We start from the raw sequence: 24,884 nt of genomic DNA on the forward strand, positions 1-24,884 counted from the left end.
TTATGGCTGCATCATTATGCACAAATCTACACACCTGATTGATATCATGCAATATATTTGAAATAATACATTTTATTCACTAATTAAATTTAGCAGACTTTGTAAATACTGTTAGAAATGTACAACCTAACCAAAGAGTATATGATATTTCTGCTTTTTTATTAGAAATACTATCTTACATTTTGTTAGAAGATCACAGAACTCTTTTTTACCTACATTTGCCATCAGTTTGTTTTTTCAAAGTTTGTGACAGTTTAGTTGTAAGGCATTAAAGTTTCAATCCATAAAGCTTTCAGAATATAAAATGACGTAGTTGGAATGCATAGGAACCAGTTCTGATATAATCCCTCCCTTATTTGGTAGCATAATTATATTACTGTTAAGAAACTGCTCGTTGGCTATAGTCATAGACTTAATTAAGGTCTTTAGAGAACCTATAATATAATTGCAAACTTGTACAAGTAAAGGCAAAGCCTGTTGATTAGGAGAAGTTTAGTCACTGGAATTTTTCAACATCCTCAAATTATTAAAAATATATCTTTGATATATAGTGTAGCTAGAGATATGGACTGTAATTTAAAAATGCATTTGTAGATTCATATTTTCAAATATATGCATTAACTGTTGAAAATACATTGGAAATTCTTAAAAGAAAAGTTCAAAAATCAGTTCTCGAAGTGAAAATTCTATAGGTTCATATTTAAGTAACATAAAATAAAATTATTCTATTTTATAGATATTTATGCTGTTTTAATATTTCAACAATTTTAAAATCATTGTTCCTAACTTCAAGCCTTTGTAAAAGATCACATAAAACTAATTATAAAATTCAGACTAAAATATTTTGTTATTCAGTAAATAAGCCTTCAGAATATTTAGAGTACTTTCCAGCTCTAAAATTGTTACAATATGCATTTATGAATACATATCATATAATAGGATGTATACAGAATTGGGTACTTTGTGGAGAAACATGTTCATACATTTTCCTTTTTAAATTTAGGCTAGTACTATAATTCTTATTGAAGATTTGGGTTTCTACCTACAAAAAAGAAGTAAAATCGGAAAAAGGATTATAAAACTTTTGGATTTTAAAAAAACTCGAAATGGCATGGGTGACATCTTGTGGCTAAAGCTGATATTACAATTTGTTATTGTCTAAAAGAGACTTGGCTCTACGCGCAGAGTATAGATAAGATTTTTGCAACTTTGACAAATATCAGCTGAGAAAAGCCCAGCTGTGTTGTATACTCAGTGACAAAATTATTTTCATTCTCTGATTGTAAAGCTTTTAACTTAACACTCTACTAAGAGAACATGGATGAAGATTAGGAACAGATTCTGTTTATGTTGAAAGCAATTTATGAAACTATTCTTAGAGCTACTGATGAAATAAGAAGCTATAGAAAAGAACAGGATGTCAGCCCAGATATACAAACCCCAACTTTGATTACAACTAAAGAATCAACTACACAGAATATAATAGAAGAATTGGAACAATTAAATACTGTGATAGAAGTTTCAATTGATCAACAAACACAGTTAATGGAAAACCCAGAAAAGAGACTGACAACATGGAAAAAGGAAAAGACTTTCTATATAAGAAGTCTTCTTCAAGAAGAAGAACAGACTGAAGGGAAGATAAACATTTCAGGACAACTACATCGAGATGGAAAAATAGACGATTTGTTAGTCCTTCCAAAAAAATGGCGACCAGATGGCCTTTTCTACTTCAAACAATATATATAATAACACAGGGAGATCTACTGGATGACTTAAAAGCACGGAAATGGAAGGCAAGTTGGCAAAGAAAGAAAGCTAAAATAAGACTGAAGAAAATTGGAGTTTTGACTTATTAGTGAGAATTAAAATAGAACATATTCAAATAGATGAGTACTTTGAATAGTAGATTTTGTTATAAGCTGAGATAAAGAAAACTTTGGTCATTTAAAACTTGGAAGTATAAATATTAAAAGTTAAACTCGAATATTGATTTGCTTATAAAGGTTGAATGCAAAAGTAATTAAGATATATATATAAGCTAAAAATCTATTGATAAATGTAATAAATATGCTTTTACTTAGCTGTTATAACAAAAATTACTAGCTTAAATATGAGATAGTAGACATTAAGAGAAAAAGAGAGGAAGTATTTAATGTTGAAATAAGAGAAAATTTTGGTTGCTAAATTTAAGACATTTGAAAATTAATAGAAAATAAGAATGTTATACTGTATTAATTAGTTGATGTAAGATGGTGAGAAATAGAATATATTTAAATAGATAAAGATGTGTATTCTGAATATTAGATATTGTGATGAATTGTGATAAAGGGAATTGTGGTCATTTAAAACTTGGACATTATAAATATTAAATGTTAAATTTAAATATTAATTGGAAACTAAAAATTGGGAAAAACTAATTAGGACATTGATTGTCTATAAAGATTGAATATTAAAATAACCAGGATATGTATAAACTAAAAATTATTGATAAATGTAAGAAAGTTATTTTTATTTAATTGATATAAGAATTGTATTAGTTTAAACACGAGACAGTAAATACTAAGGGAAAAAGAGGAAATACTTAATGTAGTAGTTTGAGACTTATACTAAAGATATTTGTATGTTATTGAACTATCGATTAACTCAGCTGCCACGTTGCTTTTTAAATATTTAAATGTAAAATTAGAAAATTAATAAAACTTTTTTTAAAAAAAGTAATCTGTAAGTTTCAACTTTAATTTGTTTCAAGTCAATATCCATATTAAAGTCCAAATGTAAATTTTTCCACCTTGTTAGACAACTTCTTAAAAATAATTCAATCTTTTACAAGCAACCAAATTTTGTTTTATTGGGCCAATTTCATTCCACGTAGAAAGCTGACATTTCCACTTATTAAACTAAATGGGTATGCCATTGGTAAATGTCCCAAAAGATTAATAAAATGCCTTCTTGTAATTTAAAGCCACACAATGCATGGTAACATTAATAGTATTAACTTGAACAAAATCCTAGTCTTTTAGATATACTAAAATTTGAACAGGGTTTTTTTTAACTATAAAAGTAAACCTTGTGTTGTGTGTGAGTTCCGGCACCTTTTTTTTTTAACAAAAAAAAAGCACTGCTTCTGGCTACCATAATTCAGGGTTGAGCTGATGCTGAAATACAAAATCTTAACTTTCCTCCTCATTAGACACACTAGCTGGGCTGAGGGAAATCATAATCAATTGTAATGAGGGCCAATAATGACTGACATAAAGTCTCTACATTTTCTATACATAAGTTTGTACTTTTATAAAATATGGCAAATGAAAGCTTTGCAAATTTGAGATACTGTTGAGAGACAGAAATAAAAGAATGTTTTAACTATAGTATATGTTTATTTATTTAAAGGGGAGTAGTAGGTCAAATACTTTAGCTTTGAATATTCTACCTTTATGTGCTGCCAACAGACTAGCTCCCTTTGTAGATGCTTCAACGGATGGCATCTTTTGTATTCATATATATTTTTAGATATCTTCCGTCTTACACAAAACATGTAATCCTGCTGTTTGGCTATAAAAACATTGAAAACTATGGCTCTTTTCAGATAAGGAAAACTCTATATTAAATCAGATGCATGTTTATGGCATCTTGATGGAAAACTTGGCAACATTAGCGAGGCCAAGGAGTTTTCCTTCTTGGACAGCATATGGAAACTGCCCTTGCTGAGTTTAAAGAAGTATTACTTGGTTTATGTGCAACCCGCACCCCATGACATATGTGTTCAAGTCTCATGCAAAGGATTTTTTTCCCCTTGAAGATATTGGCGTGTTCATTATTATTTTGGCTATTTCTGTCGAATCAGCAAGGAGGTCTCAAGTGTCAAACTGTTTTTTTCAGAATTTTTTCAGGCTTTCAATTTAGATAACACTAAAAGCAGTAAATCTCATAGTAATGTGGAAGAATCCTATTCAGTATTTAGGTATATTAATTACAGAGTAAAGAATTTGAGGGACCTTTTCGAGGGGAAAATGTTTCAACATCAGGATTAAAGAAACGAAGGGCATTCAGGAATCAAAGCTTTTGTAATGTCTCTCTTTTTTGCACAGATCTGGAACTCTAGCAAGGTTTTTCTCACTGTTATGAAATTGGTGTGAAATGGTGGAATATATAAAATTAGGCATTGAGTTTGAGAAAAATAACAGGAAGAATAATGTCTATGTTATTGATTAGCAATATGGTTTTTTTTACATGACACAAGGAAGTAGTGGATAACTTCATGTAAAATGTAATTATTTTTCCTATGCCAGAGGATGTTATAAAGAGAGATAATTGCCTTATGATTCTTCAAATGCACTGCGCAAGTATTCATGCAAATCTAATAGAGCAACTATTATGCCTTCTACATCATCTATCTCATTAGTTATCTTTTGAATAATAACCATTTCCATAGCACCTTACATATTAGAAAACATTAGAAAAGTGTTAAATCATGTGTCCATATAGCTTTTTATTATATATATGGCTACTGTTATTCTTTCCAATGGAATATGGGTAAGCAACTATATGAAGGGGTTTGCGACTCTGTTCATCAGCAGAATAATTCTCTGAAAATGCAAGAGAATAGAACCAAATTTGATATGGCAAGATAATTTAGCAAAAGAAAGTTCAAGTTGAAATAGCCTTTATCTGGCTACAGGCTGCAAAACTAAAAAAAAAGTGCATCTCTAGGAGAGAGTCAGTTGGGCAGGTGATCAATTTCTGCCAACTCTTTTTATCTAAGCCCTTATTCCTCCAGGTCAACAATATTCAAGCATTGTTATTATTAAGGAGTTAAAAAGAATTCCAGGACCCACACTTTCCATGCTTTCTGTATGTTGTTTATAAACTTACTTTGGGGATGGTCCATAGGATTTAAGAATATATTTCTCTACAGTATCTGTCTTTGTAGTGTGGTCAATTTAGCATAGTATGTGTCCCATTCTTTGTGGTTAAATTTGTATTACTACCTGTTATATTAGCCTTCCCAAACTTGATGTCTCTCAAAATGTGCAACTCCCAATTCACATGATGACTGGAGGACATCAGATTGAAGAAAATTATGTTCAGTTATATAGATCAAGTAATCCAAACTCTATAGACACCCCCCCATCATGAAATTTGTTATTCACCACCACCCAAATATTTATTATATGAAAATATATAATAAATGCTACTTTAAAAAATGCTATTACAAATAGTGATACAAAAATGTTTTTGAAGACCTCAGAATAGCAATAAAACAGTAGAAGAAACTCAGATAGCTACAATTGCAAATACAAAGGAAAAAGTTGACTTGAACTACAGAAATGATAACTTAGAAGAAGAAGAAGTAATAAGAGAGCCAATGCAAGCCAGCACTGAAACAACCTATCAACTAACCCTCCAACAATTAAAAGAGAAAAATATGGTACTGCAGAATTACCAGTACAAAGACTGCTTGTGTTGAAAGTAGTAACTTTGTAACCCTTCCCCCGCTACACTTCTCTAGGATGGTTGCATACCACGTGCCAAAGTACCACTGGTGGTACGCGTATCACCGGTTGAAAAGCCCTGCCCTAGAGTACAGCACTAGTGGTTACAGAAGAATGGAGTATCTAAATTTTAAAAAATGAAAACCAAAGTCATACTCGATTCCAAACAGGAGGATCAGGCTGGAGGCCAAAACAAGGAAATTAAGAGGAGATGCAAGTTAGAATATTTATAGAAAAAATAACAAAGCAGTGAAAGAATTGGTAGTTGGAAGTGAAAAAATGCTTGTCAATATTAGGGGAGGCATGTTCCAAAATTACTCATCACCCTTATCATTTGTCACTGCTATGATCCCACTTTCAGTGGTTTTGAAGAAAACAAATCTTAGCTACCAAAATCTCACATTTGTTTATATAAATGATTTGAAGCTTTATGGAATATCAAAAATCAAAATCCAATCATTGACAAATACCATAATAATTTTAGTATAGATATAGCAATGGAATTTGGCCTACAAATGTACTACAGTAGCAATAAATCAGGGTAAAATCACAAAACAGTAATGGAATCGAAATGCCAAATGGCCAAACTTATCAGAAACAATCAGGATGAAGCCTACACATATTTGAGCATTTTACATTTGTATAAAACACCAACCATGGACCTGTTAAAAATTTGATTAGTATAGAATAGAACCAAAATGCTAAAGACAAAATAAAATGGTGGAAACAGCATCAAAGCCATCGATATCTGTGATATGATACCCTGCTGAAATTATTACTCAAGCTGAACTGGACCATTTGGGCCAAAAAACAAGAAAGCTTACAGCTGTTCACTATGCATTACATCCCTGTGGTATTATTGATAGATTGTACGTATCCCACAGAAGTGGAGATAGTGGTTTAGTTCAGGTCAAACAAACTGTTGAAGAAGAAAATCATCTTTTGGATGATTACTTAAAAGCCAAGAACACGACTTCCGGTTCCGGATTTCAGCATGGCCAGACGCGTGAGGGAATGCTTCCTACGTCGTCTGGATTTCTTCATTGGGGGACCCCTGTAAAGGGGTTGAAAGTCACCCTGGAGGGGTGACAAGCAGGGGAGAGGTCTCTCCAGTTGGTGGTAGAAGGGCGGTGGTCCTCCTGTCAGCTTGGAGCAATTCTCCAAACCGACAAAGAAAGGATCAGCCACTCCCATGGCCCATCGTTTCAGCCATTTCCTGCCGAAGCCAAAATTACAACAAAGAACTTGAAAACTGGATGAGAATTGCCTTCTTCCTTTCCTAATTGTCTACTTTTTCCTGCTAAAAGCTCCTTGAATTTGTGTCCCCCAGCGAGGAGAGAGGGAAGGGAGCCTTTTTCCCCCCACCCTTCTTATGGGTGGCCTTTGATCATGCCAGGAGAATAAAGAAAACCTTGAACAGAATAATACTATTTAATTTGACTTACTTCCTATTTTTGGTGACCCAAAACTCATATCTTTACAAAAACTGGCTACTCTCTCTATTTGATTAAAAAAAGGGAGAAAAGAGAAAAGAACTACTTAAATGTACTCAAAACTGATAAATTTACTCTGTCTGAAAAAGATTTTAACTACACTGGGGACATCTTGTGGCCTTTTTGGCAAATAAACCTGTTTATTTTGGAACTGCCCTTGACATTATAAGCTAAAGATAAAAACCTGAAACAGCTGGAGGTGAACTCAAGGCTTGTAGAGGTGAACATTTACTGACTTTTGTTTAAAAATTAGCCTCCACTAAGGACTATTTACTACTACTTCAAAATGGAGACTGATCAGCCACTAACCTCGCTTGACTATAAGCTCATATTAGAAACAATCCATAAGGTTTCTGAGATGTTTATCTCCAGGCTGGAAAATTTAGGTGCCAACTCCAATTTACAAGCTGTAACCCAGACTTCAGCTAAAGAATTTACAACTCAGAACATAACAAAACTGGAACAAATTACTACTGAGACAGAGGAACACAAGGTACAACAAGATATTGAAAAAACTAATACAAAAAAATTGATTCTATCCAAAGAACCGACAGCTCTAAAAGTACAAGGGACTATCACTATGACAAATAACCTTAAGGACCAACAACAAACTATGGGAAAACTTAATATTCAACTTTTGACTCCATCAAAAGAGCCTATAATTTTAGAAGTATACTGTGTGCAAGATAGTGATACTAACATAGAGGACGTGGAAGATCAACAAAGACAGTTTCCTGAAAGCCTGGATAGCCGTGCACTAATTACAAAACTGGATAAGACTCTCTGCTTAAAGCAGGTGAACTCAGACAGAAGAGGAATCCAGACCAAACTGAAGATAAAGTTTTTAGAGCAAATACAGAGACTAGAACTAACAGGGCAAAAACATAATGATTACAAATGGTTTGGTTTTTGTGGATCACTGATGGCTAGGTGGCCTCCTTCAATTCAAATATCTGGCAATTTAAAGGCCTTGGTCTGGAAACCTGATTGGCAAAAAAAGAAAGCCAGAGTTAGATTTAAAAAGTGAGTTCTTAGAGAACCATTAAAGGCTATCCTTTTAGTAATCAGTGATCTATCAGGATCTAAAATAGAAAATGTTTATGAGATAGAACTAGAATGTGTTTATCTATTAGGCTTATTTTAGACATAATTTATGCACTGACACAATGGAAATTTGGTTTATAGATCCCATGTTTGATGTTAAAAAGACGTTTGATTATTCTATTTAAGAATTAAGAATTAGCTAAAATTTAAAACAGAATCTGGTTATGTATAAATAGTTGTAGATTGATAAGCATAGGCTGTGGTCCTGTCAGTAATGTGTGATATAGTAGGATGTGAAACAGACAATGTTTATTAGGTAGAACATAGCTACTCAGCCATTGTGTACATATTAGATGCTATAGTTTTTGGTGTAATGAAATAAGGGAAATTTGGGCTGTGAATATTACTTGGGATGTTAAAGGCTAAATTTGAATAATATAATTAAAATCAAAATTAGCTAAAATTTAATAACAGGACATAGATATATCTCAATGAAATTGAATTGACAAATTTTTTAACTGACCCATGCTATTTCTAGAAATTTATTAGTTTAAACTGGTTGTATGAAATGTTAAGGGAAATTGAGAAGGATGTTTTGATAATGTAACCTGAATTATGTACTGAAAACTCTGTTACTGAATCTCTGATTACCCAGTAACCATGATGCTTTCTAAATATGTAGATTTTAACTGGAAAACCAATAAAACTTGCTTTTAAAAAAAGCCAAGAAAACGTTAGAAAATCTGCATATTGCAAAAGTTTCCATAATCAGTTACAAAAAGACACACTGCTTGGATCTGCATATATTCTGTGCCAATACATTATGACATCTTAGGGGTTGTTTTTTTTAAGAAATCGATTTGTATGAGTGCAGACACCAGCTGAAGAACTGGCAGCTGTGACTGCACATTGTGTGTATGTTAGAATAATAAACAGACAAGTGTCTGCCACACAATATCCCCAGACTTGATAATAAGAAAGACATAAGAGTGAGGATAGTGGACAATGCAATACCTAGGACACGGCAGAATAAAAGAAAGAAATGGAGAAAATCACAAAATATAAAGTCCTGCAAATAGAAGTAGAATACTGCAGCAAAAGAAAGCAAAGATAGTACTAAAAGTAATATAGGTAGTTCTCAACTTAACAATTTGTTTAGTGACTGTTCAAAGGTAAAATGCCACTGAAAAAATGTCATAAAATATGCTGCAACTCACTTAAAAATCACCTTGCTGAGCAATAGAAATTCTGGTCCCAATTTTGGTTGTAAATTGAGAACTACTTGTAGGCGCCTTGAGTGCATTTTCAAAATATCTGGAATACCACCTGAACACCCTCAGCATTGACAAGATAACCATCAGTCAATTGTAACAGGCGGCTTTACTTGGAATAACTGACATGTTGCAACAACAAATTTAATATAATTAAACAAATCTGCCTATCTCAGGTCCTTAGGAAGGACTCAGTAGGTGTACAAACATGCCAAATCCAGTCCAAACATTTGTCTAACTGTGTTACTGAGCATAATAATAAAGACACCTCAAGGCCGCTGTCACTGGTGGCTAACTATTCAAGCCCAGGTAACACTCTTGCTGCTAACTACTTTCAGGACTAGGGACTGGTGTGGAGCTCTGTAGAGACCCCGAAAGATTGACACAATTGAGCTCCATCATTTATCAACCACCTATTGACCGCCAGAAATTTATTTATTTATTTATTAGAAAAATTTATTAAATATACATTTAAAAACAAAAGTGGACATGATTCAACTTCCCTAGCTACAACACTACTATTAGTATTATCTTATGTTACAGAAAGAAATAACAAAAACCTAAAATACAGTCTATAACAGGACTGAGTATAACAAACTACATATAACATCTGTCGGTTTTTTTAGTAAACTGTCATTCAGTCCTCAGCGTTATATTTATATATCTTTCAGTTATGTTCATTATATAGATGCTAATAAGAAATCCTTACATTATCAACCAATCAAACAATGGTCATCTCAGCGATCCTCCTTAACTCTAACCAATTGTACAAATTTTGCCAAATTTCATAATACTCCGTTTCATTCTTATTTTTGATCTCTAGGGTTAACCTGTCCATTTCAGCGCAGGATAAAATTTTATCTATTATTTCTTCTTCAGTGGGTGTTTCCTTTCTTTTCCATTTTTGGGCATATGCCAGTCTTGCTGCGGTTAAGATATGTACTAATAAGTAGAGAGATGCTTTACTGAGATTATCGTTAATAATCCCTAATAAAAAGATTTCTGGTTTTAAATCAATTTTTTGTCGTAATATTTCTTCCAACCAATTTTTTATCCGCTGCCAAAAATTTTGCACCAGAAATTTATTGTTGGGGATTGATAATGACCACTTGGGGCAACCTTGCTATATATTATAATCATTGCCTCATAAAACTGTAAACATCTATAACGACCTTAAAAGCAGCCAACATGTGGTAAATGGTAAATATTTTTATATTATTTTAAACATTAGTGTTTGAAATTATTTGAAAACAAGGAAACCTGACATCTCGATTGTTTTCATTTGAGATTTACATCAGCGAGAATAGCGTTTTCTTCCTGTTAGGCCTTGTGGTCTCGGTCCTTTGCTCAGTGGGAAGGACATTTCAGAAAGGAATTGGATCACACCTCATTGACACATTTCCCATCTTTTGGGACAAATACATTTGGTGGGTCCTTCAAGGAGATGCAAAACAGGACAATAGATCCTTTGAATAGCTGCTCAAATTTTGTTCCAAGAATCAGGCCCTCTAGCCAAAGTAAACATGTGATCAGTAACACAATGTTACAATTTCTCAGTTATTTTGAGAAGTTAGTTGAAAATAACATTACTGTCCTCACAAAGCCCTCAAGAATTAACCTGTTAGGTTTACAAATATATTATATCTAAATGCCCAGTTGAGTTGCTACCATATGTTTAAATCTAAAATACTGTCTTGGTACTACAGATATAAACAAGGGTAGACATACATGAATATTTCATATTTTATTTGAAATAAGCCCAAATATAACATAGCTTTGGCACTCTGAAACCGAAAGAACATGACCTAGTATATTAAGGTTTATTAGCAAGTGTTTAAGACAGAGGAGCCTCAAATACATATGTATTTATATTTTCCCAAATTGCATCTTTTGTGGTAAGTTCTGTTTACCAGAAAAATAAATGGCACATTTAGAAGTTGCCTTAAATTTCATGAGTTTTCCATGTCATCACTGGTAAATCTGTGAAATTTTACACAAGGTACTTTAGAGTTTTTATTTGTACTGAAATATTTAGCTTTAAAACAAACCAAGCCAAACCAATTATGAATGAACAGTATCCTAGGAACTCTAAGAACTATTCACAGTGATTATGACAAAGCATTTTTAATAAGGTAGAGAAACATGAGATGGAAATCAAAAATTTAAAACTATTAATTTTAAATATGTATTTGTTTTCATATCCAAATATGTATAAAGTAATGAATGCATAAAATGGAAATAGCATAATATTTAAATGTAGGTAGCAAGCTAAATATGTGCAGCATTAGTTCTTACAGTATAAGAAAAAAATATCCTTTTTGTTTAATAGTAGTAACTAGAAGCCCCATCGATAGAAGTATGTAGATGGAACTGCATCTACATGGAGGGAAGAATGTAGTGGGGTCCCCAGGCTCTGTTCTGGGCCCAGTGCTCTTCCACATCGTCATCAATGATTTGGATGAGGGGATAGATGAGGAACTCACCAAATTTGCAGACAACACCAAGCTGGCAGGAATAGCCAACACTCCACATGATAGGCTTAAGATACAGGAGGATCTTGACAGACTTGAACACTGAGAGCTATCTAGCAAAATGAAATTCAATAGTGAAAAAGTAAGGTTCTACATTTAGTCAAGAAAAACAAAATGCACAGGTATAATATAAGTCAGGGCTCTTCAAACTTGGCCCTTGTATGACTTCTGGATTTCAACTCCCAGAATTCCTCAGCCAGCTGAGGGCCAAGTTTGAAGACCCCTGGTATAGGTGGTACCTTGCTCAATAGTAGCAATTGTGAGAGGGATCTTGGAGTCCTAGTGGATAATCACTTAAATATGAGCCAGCAGTGTGCTGCAGCTGCCAAAAAAAACAACACAGTGCTAGGCTGCATTAACAGAGGGATAGAATCAAGATCACGTGAAGTATTAATACCACTTTACAATGCCTTGGTAAGGCCACACTTGGAATACTGCATCCAGTTTTGATCACCATGATGTAAAAAAGATGTTGAGACTCTAGAAAGAGTACAAAGAAGAGCAACAAAGATGATTAGGGGATTGGAGGCTAAAACATATAAGGAATGGTTGCTGGAATTTGGTATGTCTAGTTTAATGAAGAGAAGGGCGAGGGGTGACATGATAGCAGTTTTCCAATATCTCAGGGGTTGCCACAAAAGAGGGAGTCAAGCTATTCTCCAGAGCACCTGAAGGCAGGACAAGAAGCAACGGATGGAAACTAGTCAAGGAGAGAAGCAACCTAGAACTAAGGAGAAATTTCCTGACAGAACAATTAACCAGTGGAACAACCTGCCTCCAGAAGCTGTGAATACTCAAACACTGGAAGTTTTTAAGAAGAGGCTGGACAGCCATTTGTCTGAAATGGTATAAGGTTTCCTGTCTGAGCAGGGGGTTGGACTAGATGACCTCCAAGGTCCCTTCCAACATTATTATTATTAGTAGTAGTAGTAGTGGTATTTACAAATTGTGTTTATTTTGGTACTAGAGACTGCAGTGGCAAATCTGAAAAAGAGCAAGAATATGGCCCTTTTATAGAGATTTATGCAAATCAAAATATATATGTAACCAAGGAGGCTAGAAGGTTAGAAGTAATTTAATGAGAGATTACAGAGACAATTATTTTATTAAGAATACAGAGAAGGTATGGTAGATTAACAGTTAATGTGGGAACCTTTCATTATCCAAACTAGGTAACATCAATGCTGTGAGTACTGATCATGTAACCTAGCTTGGTAATGAAACATCTGCAAGAAAACAGCCAAGCTCAGGGAGCACCAAGGATCCCTCATTTCAAACCTGAGCTACAAATATTCTCCTTTATTGGTAACAGTTAATACTCAGCCTTCCATCCTTCCGAGGTAGGTAAAATGAGGACCCAGATTGTTGGGGGCAATTAAGCTGACTTTGTAATAATGCCGCTTGGGGTGTGTGTGAAAGCCCTAATAAGCAGGCATATACATAGAATGAAGGCTACTGCTAAGCTTGTAAGCCGCCCTGAGTCTTCGGAGAAGGGCGGGATATAAATGGAATTAAAATAAATAATATCTAACTTTTTCTTGTTCTCTCTCTTATCCTTGTTTCTCACAACTTTCCTCACCTCCAAGGATCCCTCCTAAACATCATTATGGCTATCCTGGCTACGTTATTGCTTCTTTTAAGGAGTCAGGAAAGATGGTGGGGGAGAGGTTAGGGTTAGCCTAGCTCACGGGTAGGCAACCTCGGCTCTTTTATGACTCATGGACTTCAACTCCCAGAATTCCTGAGTCAGCTGGCTCAGGAATTCTGGGAGTTGAAGTCCACGAGTCATAAAAGAGCCGAGGTTGCCTACCCCTGGCCCCTAGCTAATGCTGTTTTCTCTTTAAACAATTCACACAAGGAAATATCCATCTATCAAAATTTGTTTGCTGGTCCAAGGCCAAACACCCTGAAGAAATACATAATGTGCTGGTTTATCAAAAGCTGACCTAAAGAGGTCAAGTAGAGATTGACTGGAAAAGGAAGGTGCTTGATGAAGAAACACTAAGGAAAAATGTATAAGTGTCACAGGGTGCCAGGGTGAGCATGCAAGGGATATGGTAGCTTGGGCCCCAATGCAGGGGTAGGCAGCCTTGGCTCTTTTATGACTCGTGGACTTCAACTCCCAGAATTCCTGAGCCAGCATGGCTCAGCTTGGAAACCTCTCCCTTTCCCCTCAGCATGGCTGGCTCAGGAATTCTGGGTGTTGAAGTCCACGAGTCATAAAAAAGCCAAGGTTGCCTAGCCCTGCCCCATTGGGTCCTACAAGGAGTTTCCAATGCCTTCTACCAAACTCTGCTGCATCCTTAGTACAGCTTTTGAAAAGCTAACAGCTGTGAGCTGCTACCAACCACTTTACTCCAGAGAAAACTCTCTGCCCCATAGTTCAACAAAGTATCTTTATTTTAGATATCAAGGTCAAAGACTTAGAAGAAAGTAGAAAAGAAAAGGTAAAGAAAATATAACCTATTGCTTTCTAAAGAAGCTGCTCTGAATGGGATTCCTGTCAAGTTGCTGCTGGCTGAAACATTTACTTTTCTCTTCTTTTCAGCCAATCTCAAAGCAGAAAAAAACACCACAAAGACAAAATGGAGATTTTCCTCTCCTCTTGTAAAAGCATACCTGCCAGGAGAAATCCACCCTCCTGAATGGCTTTGCAACATTCATTTTCCTGGCTTTCCATTTACTTGAATTGACAGGTCAACTACTTTCCTTTAGCTCATTTAGTGTCTGAAAGTGTTCCTCCTCAAATGGAAATTTTCCTTCATTCATTGCAATAAGCTTATTTGACAGCTTTTACTGATGAGCTACTCCTGTGCAATTATTTTATATGCTCTGTTTTTCATTGTTAGAGCAGAAAAGCTGCTGTTAACTGTGAGAGTTATTCAGGACACAGCCAGACTCTTATTCTTTTTGCTGTTACTTTACATTATATTCTGCACATACTATATGGAGCTAAGTCAAATCCTTTGATTTGTGTGATAAAAATGGATTGAAAAACTAGAACTTTATTTTATAAACGCAATGAAATTAAATTTGCTACACTATACCAAATGGAAAATATTCCTTGGGTTTGCTCCAATCTTTTCTGCTTAATTTCCAATTTCATTAAAAGGATTAAAGGAAAAAAATACTATTTTCTCACTTTGTAATATGGCACAGACAATGGTACTGCCTTTCAGAATGTATAACCTAAAGCAATTATATGTAGACGAAAGATATTTGGCATATTAGGTATATATGCTTTTCATTTTTTCATCATTAAAAATGAATCATTGAAATAAGCTTCACTTTAGAAATTTCAAATGTCATAAAATTTGACACAGACATAGACTATCATAGATAGGTAGACAGAAAGAAAGAAAGAGAAAGAAAGAAAGAAAGAAAGAAAGAAAGAAAGAAAGAAAGAAAGAAAGAAAGAAAGAAAGAAGGAAAGAAGGAAGGAAAGAAAGAAAGAAAGAAAGAAAGAAAGAAGGAAAGAAGGAAGGAAAGAAAGAAAGAAAGAAAGAAAGAAAGAAAGAAAGAAAGAAAGAAAGAAAGAAAGAAAGAAAGAAAAAGATTTGCTGCCAGAAATACAGGTAACTGGGCAAATAGAATTACTGTAGTGCTTTCCCATATTTAAGAAAACCTTACTCGGACATAGTGATTAGACATTGCTTAGACGCATAAGATAGTAACCAACTTTCAAATATCTTTGTGTCCTGTGGAAACAATGGATTGTTGTGGATGCAATACGGTTTTTAAAGAAATTAATGTATAGTAATCTCTCTTACTTGAGATTTCAAATGAAAGAATCAGTCTGGGTTACTGATTATTCCAATTTGACTTCATTAGTCTATCACTTAAGATAAAGCAAGAATAAGAAATTTTCAGAAAGCATCTATTCATTTACAACAATTCATTCAGTTTTACAACAGTTCATTTAGTGATTGATGTTGCAACAGCACGAAAAAAGTAACTTAATGACCATATTTCACACTTATGACTGTTGCAGCAACCCCATGGTTGTGCAATCAAAATTTGGAGACTTGATCACTGACTCGTATTTATGATGGTTGCGGTGTCCCAGGGTCATGTGATCACCTTTTGCAAGTTTGTAAAATGGGGCAAAACTTACTTAACTGTCTTGCTTAGTAACAGAAATTGTGGGCTCAGTTCTGGTCATAAGTCAGGGACTATTTGTATATCCTTTATTTCTTGTGTTTATTAGCTACAACTATTATATAGTTAGGTATTTCTTTTGGCATCTGTGTGGATTAAGAGCCATAGCTTTGTATCAATTTTACACAAGCCTGTGGGAAATAAAAACAGCAACTAGTTACCTAACGTCCTATTTAAATAGTTGGATAATTTTTTACTTCTAAGGGAAGGCAACCTATTTTCCAAAATGCAGAGCACTTTATCAAATTAGTCATAGGACATAATCAGAAAGACCCCTGCAATTAAATCTGAAATACTTTTATAGAGAGGAGAGAGAAGAGTATGCTTAACTATCTTAGGTTTGTACCCCTACAGCAGACATGTCAAACACAAGGCCCGGGGGCCAGATCCGGCCCGCGAAGTGGTTTCATGTGGCCCACGAACAGTGAGGGAACGGCCTCCACTGCCTTGGCCCTGGCCCAGAGACCCTCCTTCTGCCAGAGACCCTCAGATCTGTCCCACTCCTGCCCAGGCCCCCATAGGCACCCTTGATGCCAACGATGTACAGCTGGCCACGCCCACCCAGTAGGCCATACGTACTCTAGCCACGCCCACCCAGTAGGCCACGCCCACCCTGGCCATACCCACCCGGCCCCCTGAGGGCAACCGCAATGCTGATGTGGCCCTCAATGAAATTGAGTTTGACACCCCTGGTCTACAGGATATATTTCATCAGCTATCAACAAAAGAATTTATATCCACAGGGCTTCTTTCTGCAGCCCTATGTATCCCAATATCATGTCTGCAGATCCTCTTTCACATGCCTTATTGCCTATCATCCTAAACAATTGTTCTCCTAAGGTTTAAAAATACTCGCATTACAAGATGATACAGTGCCGTCCTAAACACTGCCACTTAATTGCATCATTAAAGGAATCAAATTAGGAGTGTTCCCTTTCAGTCTTCTTGCAATACAATCTCTACTTTGTGCTATCAAATTCTAGAGCTACTGAGTATATGGATTTCAAATACTAGAACCAGAGCATTAGTTTCATTAGGGTTAATATAAAAATATCACACATATCCATACTGAAACTCAGGAGCTGACTACCCTCCCTCCCCCCCCATTAATTCCAGATGCAGTATCTTTCAGGTACCAGCTGTACTGCTGCCAGATCTCAGGACCCACAGATCACATGATGACTTTGCATTTCTTACCATTTTGAGGAAAGCTACTAACCAGGCAAGCGTTAGGTTTAATCCAGAGGAGTTTAGGAAACCAAAGAAAATAAGAGGTTTGGAGCAGAATGCAGGTGGATTTTGTTACTGGCATACGGAAGTGCAGAAAATTATTTCAGCTTACATTGCAGCCTTTTTGCATTTCTAGTAACCAAAGTCATAAATAATAACAAGCAAAATAAATATCATTTAGGATCAGTATTACATGTTAAAACATGCCCTACCTTGGTTGCTATTTCACCAACCTGAATAAGAACATTTTGGGAATGAGAAATGTTCTACAAAGGCAGGAGGCAATGAAAGTATTTCACACTTTTTCTGTTAACAGTATGTTAAATATAAAGCTGGGCCCCTCACAAAGTGGAGGAGCTACTGTTATATAAATTACCTCAGGATTGTAGCATTAAGGGACAGAGAAGAACCAGTCCTTAAAACAGGATTCACCAAAGGGTGTCTTTGTTCTTTCTGAGAACTGTTCAATGTCATTGGAAAAATAGGGGAGTGTAAGAAACTTGGCAAGAGGAAGAGAGTTCCATTTTGAAGGTTTTGATAAGAGACATACTTGACTTTGCTGAAGCAGATAGGACTTATCAATATGGGGAAGCTGAACTGATAAGCCTGGCTAAAATAGCCGTGTAGATTTCTTTGTATTCTATAGAAACTAGGCTGCAAATGAAGATTTCCATTGGCAGTATGCATTTTGTAACTCAGTAGACAACTAAGAAGCACCATCTCATTGGTTTCGTCTCTTCTGCATCTAGCAACCACAGAGCACAGAACACCTTTTTTTTTCCTTAAAGCCAATTATAGCTAATGGGACAGTGATAAATCTTCACTCTGCGGAAACTCAACCTCACATCAGTGACTACTTAACAGGAGAAGTGTCACAAACTTGATACTGTAAGGTATGTTTACTTGCATACAGAGGGAGGGAGAGAGAGAGATCTGCTTATACGTAGACCTTGTTTAAAGACTGACCTGTTTAATTACCATTCAGATTTATGATGATACTGAAAAAGTAACTTTACAATGGGTCCTCGCATTTACAACCATCACAGCATCCCCACAGTCATGATTGCCATTCAGGTGCTTCACAGTTGGTGTGCATTTATCACTATCGCCCATATTATGGTCACATGATTGCTATTTATGGACTTCATACCTGGATTCCAAGAAGCAGAGTCAGTGGAGAAGCAGTGAAATTACAAGTTATGGTTGTGTATCTTGTTTCACTTAACAACAGCAGATGATTCCGTAAACAACTGCAGCAAAAGTCCAGCACCATCACATTTTGCTTAGTGACCAAATTGTTGGATATAAGTGTGTGTGTGTATGTACGTGTACAGCCAAGGTTAAACCCTAAGCCTTTTCCATCTGCTTTTTCCAGTGAAAGGACTTTATGTCACTTGTTTCCCAATCTTGAGCTTGCAGTGTCTTATTTACACAACAGTTCTATCTGGCCCGAGCAGCTGGTTTCAGTCTTTACAAGAAGATGAGACTCAGATGTGCAGGAAAATCACCAAACTGCTGTGACCCACCAGATCCATCTATATAATTAATCTCTGACAATTTTTATACTTTTCATCCAGGAAGTTAATGGGGGCAATAGCAAGATTCCCATAGCATCCTACAAACTGAGATTGAACTTTCAGCAGTTCCCAGCATGAACACGTGTGTGTGTGTGTTTAATTTGTGTGTTGCTTGATTCCCAGTGGCATTCTGTAAAATTGCCCCCTTTTATTTTCTAGCAGAACTCCTATGTTTTACACTTCTTGCCTATAAGAAAGTGAAGAAAGGAACTGCAGCAGTTGTTCTGCTGTCTGCTACAGATCTTTCAAAAGCACTCTGTCTCAGCTATTTTCCATGTCTTTAAAAGGATAAGTAGATAGAGGTGAATCCCTCCAGCTTCCTCATCAACTTTACTTCAGTGACTCACTGTCAATAACCAAGAATTCATGTTTGCTACTGCAGGCATTGCACTAAAGGATTGTTTTTTAATCATGGGCTTTTGAATAAGCCTTAGCCAGATTCATACAATACATTAATCTATAAATCATTATTTACAAGCTGCCGAATTTGGGTTCATGAACCATGCTCCATTAAAACCAAGCAAAGCAAATTATTTAAGGAAGATGCTCATTATGATTGTGTCCACATGTTTGGTTTGTGACTCATTTATAAAGTTGGGGGGGGGTTGTTGCTTGGTCACTAAAGAAAACCAAGATTTTGTTGTTTTTAACACTTTGTTAAATTTTGGCTATATATTATAGAGCTAAAATCAACTCCAACCAGAGAAATTTATACATTTGTATGATCAGACACAGTATTTGTATTATTTAGATCTGATGTGAAATGGTTTGCTCTTCTCTTTCTACAAATTGTGCTTTGAATGTCCTAGGATACTAGGCAATACAATAAAAACAATACCTTGTTTTTGTAAGTCTTGTCTGTCTTTCAATATCCCTTCATTGTCCAAATTATCTTTATAGGTCACAACTTTGTCATAATTAATTAAATTTGGGTAAGCAAATGCTTCCATTGTTGAAAGCCATCCAGGTATCTTAATATATATTTTCGTTTTTATTTTTTCCCCATTCTAAAAGAAGTGCATTTCTTATAAAGTGGTTTTGAAAGTATCTATGAATTTTATTCTTCCCATACCACAGAAAGGCATGTCAACCAATGTGTAAGTCATACTCCTCTAGGTATAATAGTCTTTTATCTCTAAGCATTATCCTTTAAGCCATGTTAATATAGTTGTTTCGTAGTTAAACATCCAGTCCGGCAGCTCAAATCCTCCACTTTCTTTCGCTTCTTGTAGCCTTTTCAGTCTGATTCTAGCTTTTTTTTCCTTGCCAGATAAATTTCAGTATTACTGTATTTAGTTCATCAAAAAGGGCTTTTCCCAGTATTACAGGTATTGTTTGGAATAGAAAGAGTATTTTCGGTAAGATACTCATTTTCACTGTTGCTATTCTCCCCAACATTGAAAATTGTAAGTTTTTCCATTTTTACAAATCCAATTTTATTTGTTTTAGCAATCTTACATAATTTTTAACTATTTGAAGATTTGTGGGTTTTTTGCTAGTTGGTTTTTTTGTTTTTCTGTTAGATTTTTTTGTTAGCACTTTAGTCTTTTCTTTGTTTATTTTCAACCCTGCTACTTCTCCAATTTTTTCTATTTTCTCCATAGGTTTAATGCTTGTTTCAAGCAGTTCTTCCCATATAAAAACCGTCATCTGCAAAAGCTTGTAGTTCATATTTTTCTTCTTTTATCTCCAGGCCTTTAATTTCTATATCTTTTCTGATGTTTCTATTCAATACTTACAGTGTTAGTATAAATAATAATGGAGATAGTGGACATCCCTGTCTTGGGCCTTTTTTAATGACAAAGTTTTGTGTAAAATCTCCATTTACAATTATTTTGGCTGTTTGTTTATAATAAATTGTTTTAATTACATTTATAAAGTTTTCTCCAAAATCCATTTCCTCTAGATACTGAAACATAAATTGCCAGTTTACGTTGTCGAATGCTTTCTGTGCATCAAGAAATATTAAAGCCATCTGTTTCCTGGATGAATTTCATAGTACTTTTACACATCTAGAATCATTCTTAAATTATTTTTAATCTGTCTTTTAGGTAGAAAGCCATTTTGGTCTGTATGTATACATTTGGTCAAAAGTTTCTTTAGTCTTTCTGCTATTATTGAGGCAAAAAATTTATAATCTACATTTAATAACAATATTGGTCTATAGTTTTTGATTTGCATTAGATCAGAGTCTTCTTTGGGTATTAAGGTAATATTGGCTTCAGTACATGTATTAGGTATTTTAGCCTCCAAAAGTATTTCATTGCACAGTTCTTTCAATATTGGGCTTTGTATATCTTGTAATGATTTATAAAGCTCTGCGGGTAATCCATCTGGACCCGGAGTCTTATCAGGGTTTTTTTGCCTTTTTATAGCCTCTGTAATCTCCCATCATTGATATTTTTCCATTTAACGTGTTTTGAATATTCTCTGAAATTTTGGTAGGTCTGCTTTTTTTAAATACTGCTGTATTTTTTTCTTTTGAGATTTCCTCTGTATTATAAAGTATCTCATAATAGTCTTTAATAATTTTTTTAATTGTGCCATTTTGAAACTAGTTTAACTTTTGAATCTTGTAGCTTATTTATCAGTTTTTTCTCTTTTTCTTTTTTCAATCTATGTGATAACCATCTCCCCGGTTTGTTGGCATTTTCAAAAAAGTTCTGTTTAGCCCTTTTAATCTGTTGAGCCATTATTTCCATCTCAGCTAAATTTATGTTTTATTATTCCATAAAAGAAATCTTGAAATTTGTCAAGCCATACAATGTCGATCCAGAGGAGAATGTTGTTTATTGAACTTTAATAATAGTTTCAAAAACAAAGATGATGTGTAGGAGGCCTGGCCAAGTATGGTTGGCAACATACAAGGAGTTTATAGCAAATATGCAGCCATTTTTATCAGTAGATAAATTCTTGTGAGAAGCATTCCTGAATGTGGAAAGTATTAAAATCAGGACATTCTCTTCTCAGATTGCAAAATATTCAAGATGCTTCCTGGCAGAGCATGTGATGCAACAAGTATACCGCTTAGTTGAGAAACCAGGTGCTGTAACTTCAGGAAGTCTATAAGAATGTAATTTGTGTGTGTGTGTGTGTATTCCTGTAATAACTCCATAAAAGTGAGATGGATAGCAAACAAATTTAATAATAAAATAGAAGCATGTAAAATAGACAGGGAAGAAGGTAATTAATTTCACCTTTTGAATAGTGCGCTGAGTGTATTTTCACGTTAAAATGTAAACCAATTCTTTCTTCCTTTCTATTGTAGGAATCTGAGCTTTTGACCATGGAATTTGATGAGACTGAATTGAACGAAATGTTGAAGAAACTTTCAGAGATTGAAGACAGCATTATTTCTCTGACCCAAAAATCATCCTGATTTTTCACTTAAAACAATGTTTGAGTAATACTAAGGTTGAACTTAGTTACATGTGTAGATTATCCTGGACATCATGCTCTTCTTGCAGCAGTGTTTGAAAACTTATACATAAATATGGGATCAAAAGGGGAGGCGGGAGGTACGGTAACTGACATACACCTTAAAACAAAAGAACATAGCTAGATTCACTGAAATAAAATGCTCCTCCAGAAAAATGTAGAATTTGTATAATAAAAGAGCAAATATATTTACCTTTTCCATTACTGATGTCACTATGTGGTTTATTCACCCAGCCACTGAAAAGCAATTTGTAGCAAAAGCTGCTGTACATTTGTAGATCCAGGAGAGGAAATTCCATAAGAAATGTTCTCTTCTTTATTTCTTTTCATGTTTTCACCAGTTCAAAAAGGGTTGTTACTTGAGGAAAACATTAACAGTAGTGTATTTTAGTTTAATCTTCTCTTTCTGCAACATTGTAGGAAATTGCAGATTCCCATGCTAGAAATAATTCTTTAGTTATTAATTGACCCATTAGGGTTTGACAGATGTTCCATTTCTGGCACAAAACTAGCCATAGGCATTATAACAAAAAAGGTGGTCATTTTTAAAAAGCTATATAGCATTCATTAGCAACAGAGAGTAAATACTGTATGTTTTCACAAGAGTTTTCAGCATTAACTGTTTCATTATCTCAACAGTGTGGTATTGAGTACTACAGAACTTATTGAAAATGTAGAATATATTGACAAAACATTAAAGAGAAAGGGATATCAACTCTAGAATGTCTTGGTGCTTACAATTTAAATTCTTTTATCCCAAACCATCTTCTCTTCCATTCAGTTTCCTTCTGCTACTCAACATGGCCCTCTATACAACACATCATATTTTTAAATGTTGCCTTAGAAACTAACCTTGAAATCTTTCTTCCAGAACACATGCTTTCCACTTTACGATACAGCTATTGAGGTTTTTTTTTAATGTCTTGTCTACCTGACTATCTGTACAATACAGAGTATCTCCTTTTATACCAAGCCATTATATTCCTATGTGGTGAATTCATACCATAGTATCTGTCCTGATATTAATTATGCACTATAAACTAAAGCTTTCTCAAGTGAGCTTCTCAGTTATTTTTGTGCATATCTGAATAAAAGCTGCAATAGCTCTTTTTAGAAAATCAATAACTACAGGGGTACAAAAATATAGCAAATGTCCATCAAACTCAGCTAATTTGCAGTAGTTTATCTATTACTGCCTTTTTTTTTGTTCTCAAATCCTATAAACACTGTGATCAAGCTCACTAAAATTACAATTAACATTAAAGAACTATAGTTGTTAAAGAACCACGTATTTACCATACACATATGTATGATGTTCTCATTACATTAATGGCTTATTGACTATTTGTAGAAGTCCAAACATAAAATAACTCTACAGTTTAAACTGCCCTTCTTCAACTTGATGTCCTATGAAGACCTTCAGATTGCAAGCCTCAGAATTTCCAACCAGGTATAAATTACAACCCCCAAATTTCCCAAGGGCATATGGTTAGAGAAAGTTCTTTTAAAGCATAGTATTTAGCTTCTGTTCAAAATACAGTTACATGGTTTACATAGGTATTATTTTCATTTGATTTCATATATGTATTAATTAAGATGATTTACTTCTGATTTGCGTGGTTGCTGGTGATCATGGATATAAAATGGAAGTTTTCTCTATATTGTTTATGAGGTAAGATATTAGCTTTTTTATTTGTTTATCTGAATCTTGGAATTAAAACCTCATTGCATTCTTCTTCATTTTTGTCTTTTCCATTACTGACATCACCTGTGGTTTATTCATCCAGTCACTAAACCTTGTTTTCCTACATTACTTACAGTTCACTGCCACCTTAGTGTGTCCTTGTCCTATTAAAAAACAACTTACCGTAATCTTGAGCTGTTCTGTAACTGTTTTAAAGCAAGGAGGGAGAGAGGGAGGAAGGAAGGAAGGAAGGAAGGAATTATCCAACCAAGACTTCAGTTCTTAGCTTATAATAATAGTCCTCATTATTATGTTTTGAAATACTAGTTATTTTTGAAATCCTATCTGCAGGATAATTTTTGGTCTATTTGTTTTTTTGTTTACTATTCTATGAAGTATAATGTCCTTGTTTTCTCTACTTCTAATGGCAGAATCATGTCTATCATGTTCTGTATAATCATACATATTTATCAGTCTTCTACATTAAAAAATATATTTTTAGTTTGTTACGATACAGTTCCTGAAGTTCACACTTGTATTTTTCCTGAACTTTCACTTGCTTTTTCCTCTACTTCCTGGAATTTTATTTGGGTGTATATTCTAAATATTTAGAAAGAGTAGCTTAGTTTAGCCGAGGACAGTTATGGTTATTCACATATAAAGCCTTTTAAGGAGATAAGTTAATATGGCAATAGCAGATTCTGGGTAGGCCAGTGTCCTTTTCCAGCAGCCAATCTGGAACTGCATTTCCTCCATCAGATTATAATGAGGAAAAGTAATGTGAATGTTTCTAATTTTGAACAAATTTTGGATTAGATGGGAGGAAGAGACTATGAAAATAAATACAGGCAGTTGTATAAATAGAGAGCATGGTATAGATATAGACAGACAGCCTCTACAGCAGGGGTGTCAAACTCAATTTCATTGAGGGCCGCATCAGCTTTGTGGTTGCCCTCAAGGGGC

The 24,884-nt window shown here is 34.7% G+C and overlaps 1 protein-coding gene and 1 long non-coding RNA gene across 5 annotated transcripts in view; one reads left to right on the plus strand and one right to left on the minus strand.

Annotated features, from left to right (window-relative positions):
• Positions 1-24,884, plus strand: part of COMMD1 (copper metabolism domain containing 1) — a 97,691-nt gene that overhangs the window by 57,410 nt on the left and 15,397 nt on the right. Inside the window, exon 3 of one of the 3 annotated variants that reach the window (XM_083369979.1) lies at positions 21,770-22,157. The exons of 1 other annotated variant lie outside the window; for it this stretch is intronic. In XM_083369979.1, the coding sequence (XP_083226105.1) occupies positions 21,770-21,868 (99 nt within the window). In that variant the 3' untranslated portion in view covers positions 21,869-22,157. Of the gene's footprint in view, positions 1-21,769; positions 22,437-24,884 lie in introns of those variants that run through there. One more of the 3 variants, XM_083369978.1, reaches the window with a different exon arrangement.
• The window catches only part of LOC310644751, a 76,582-nt gene that overhangs the window by 18,867 nt on the left and 32,831 nt on the right, over positions 1-24,884 (minus strand). The window contains exons 1-3 of one of the 2 annotated variants that reach the window (XR_014493373.1): positions 17,773-18,110; positions 15,605-15,672; positions 11,787-11,887 (exon numbers count right to left, since the gene is read on the minus strand). The exons of the other annotated variant lie outside the window; for it this stretch is intronic. This is a non-coding gene — a long non-coding RNA (uncharacterized lncRNA). Of the gene's footprint in view, positions 1-11,786; positions 11,888-15,604; positions 15,673-17,772; positions 18,111-24,884 lie in introns of those variants that run through there. 2 annotated transcript variants of the gene reach the window in all.

This window comes from Vipera ursinii (genome assembly GCF_947247035.1).
Source record: "Vipera ursinii genome assembly, chromosome: 1".
NCBI classification, from domain to species: domain Eukaryota; kingdom Metazoa; phylum Chordata; class Lepidosauria; order Squamata; family Viperidae; genus Vipera; species Vipera ursinii.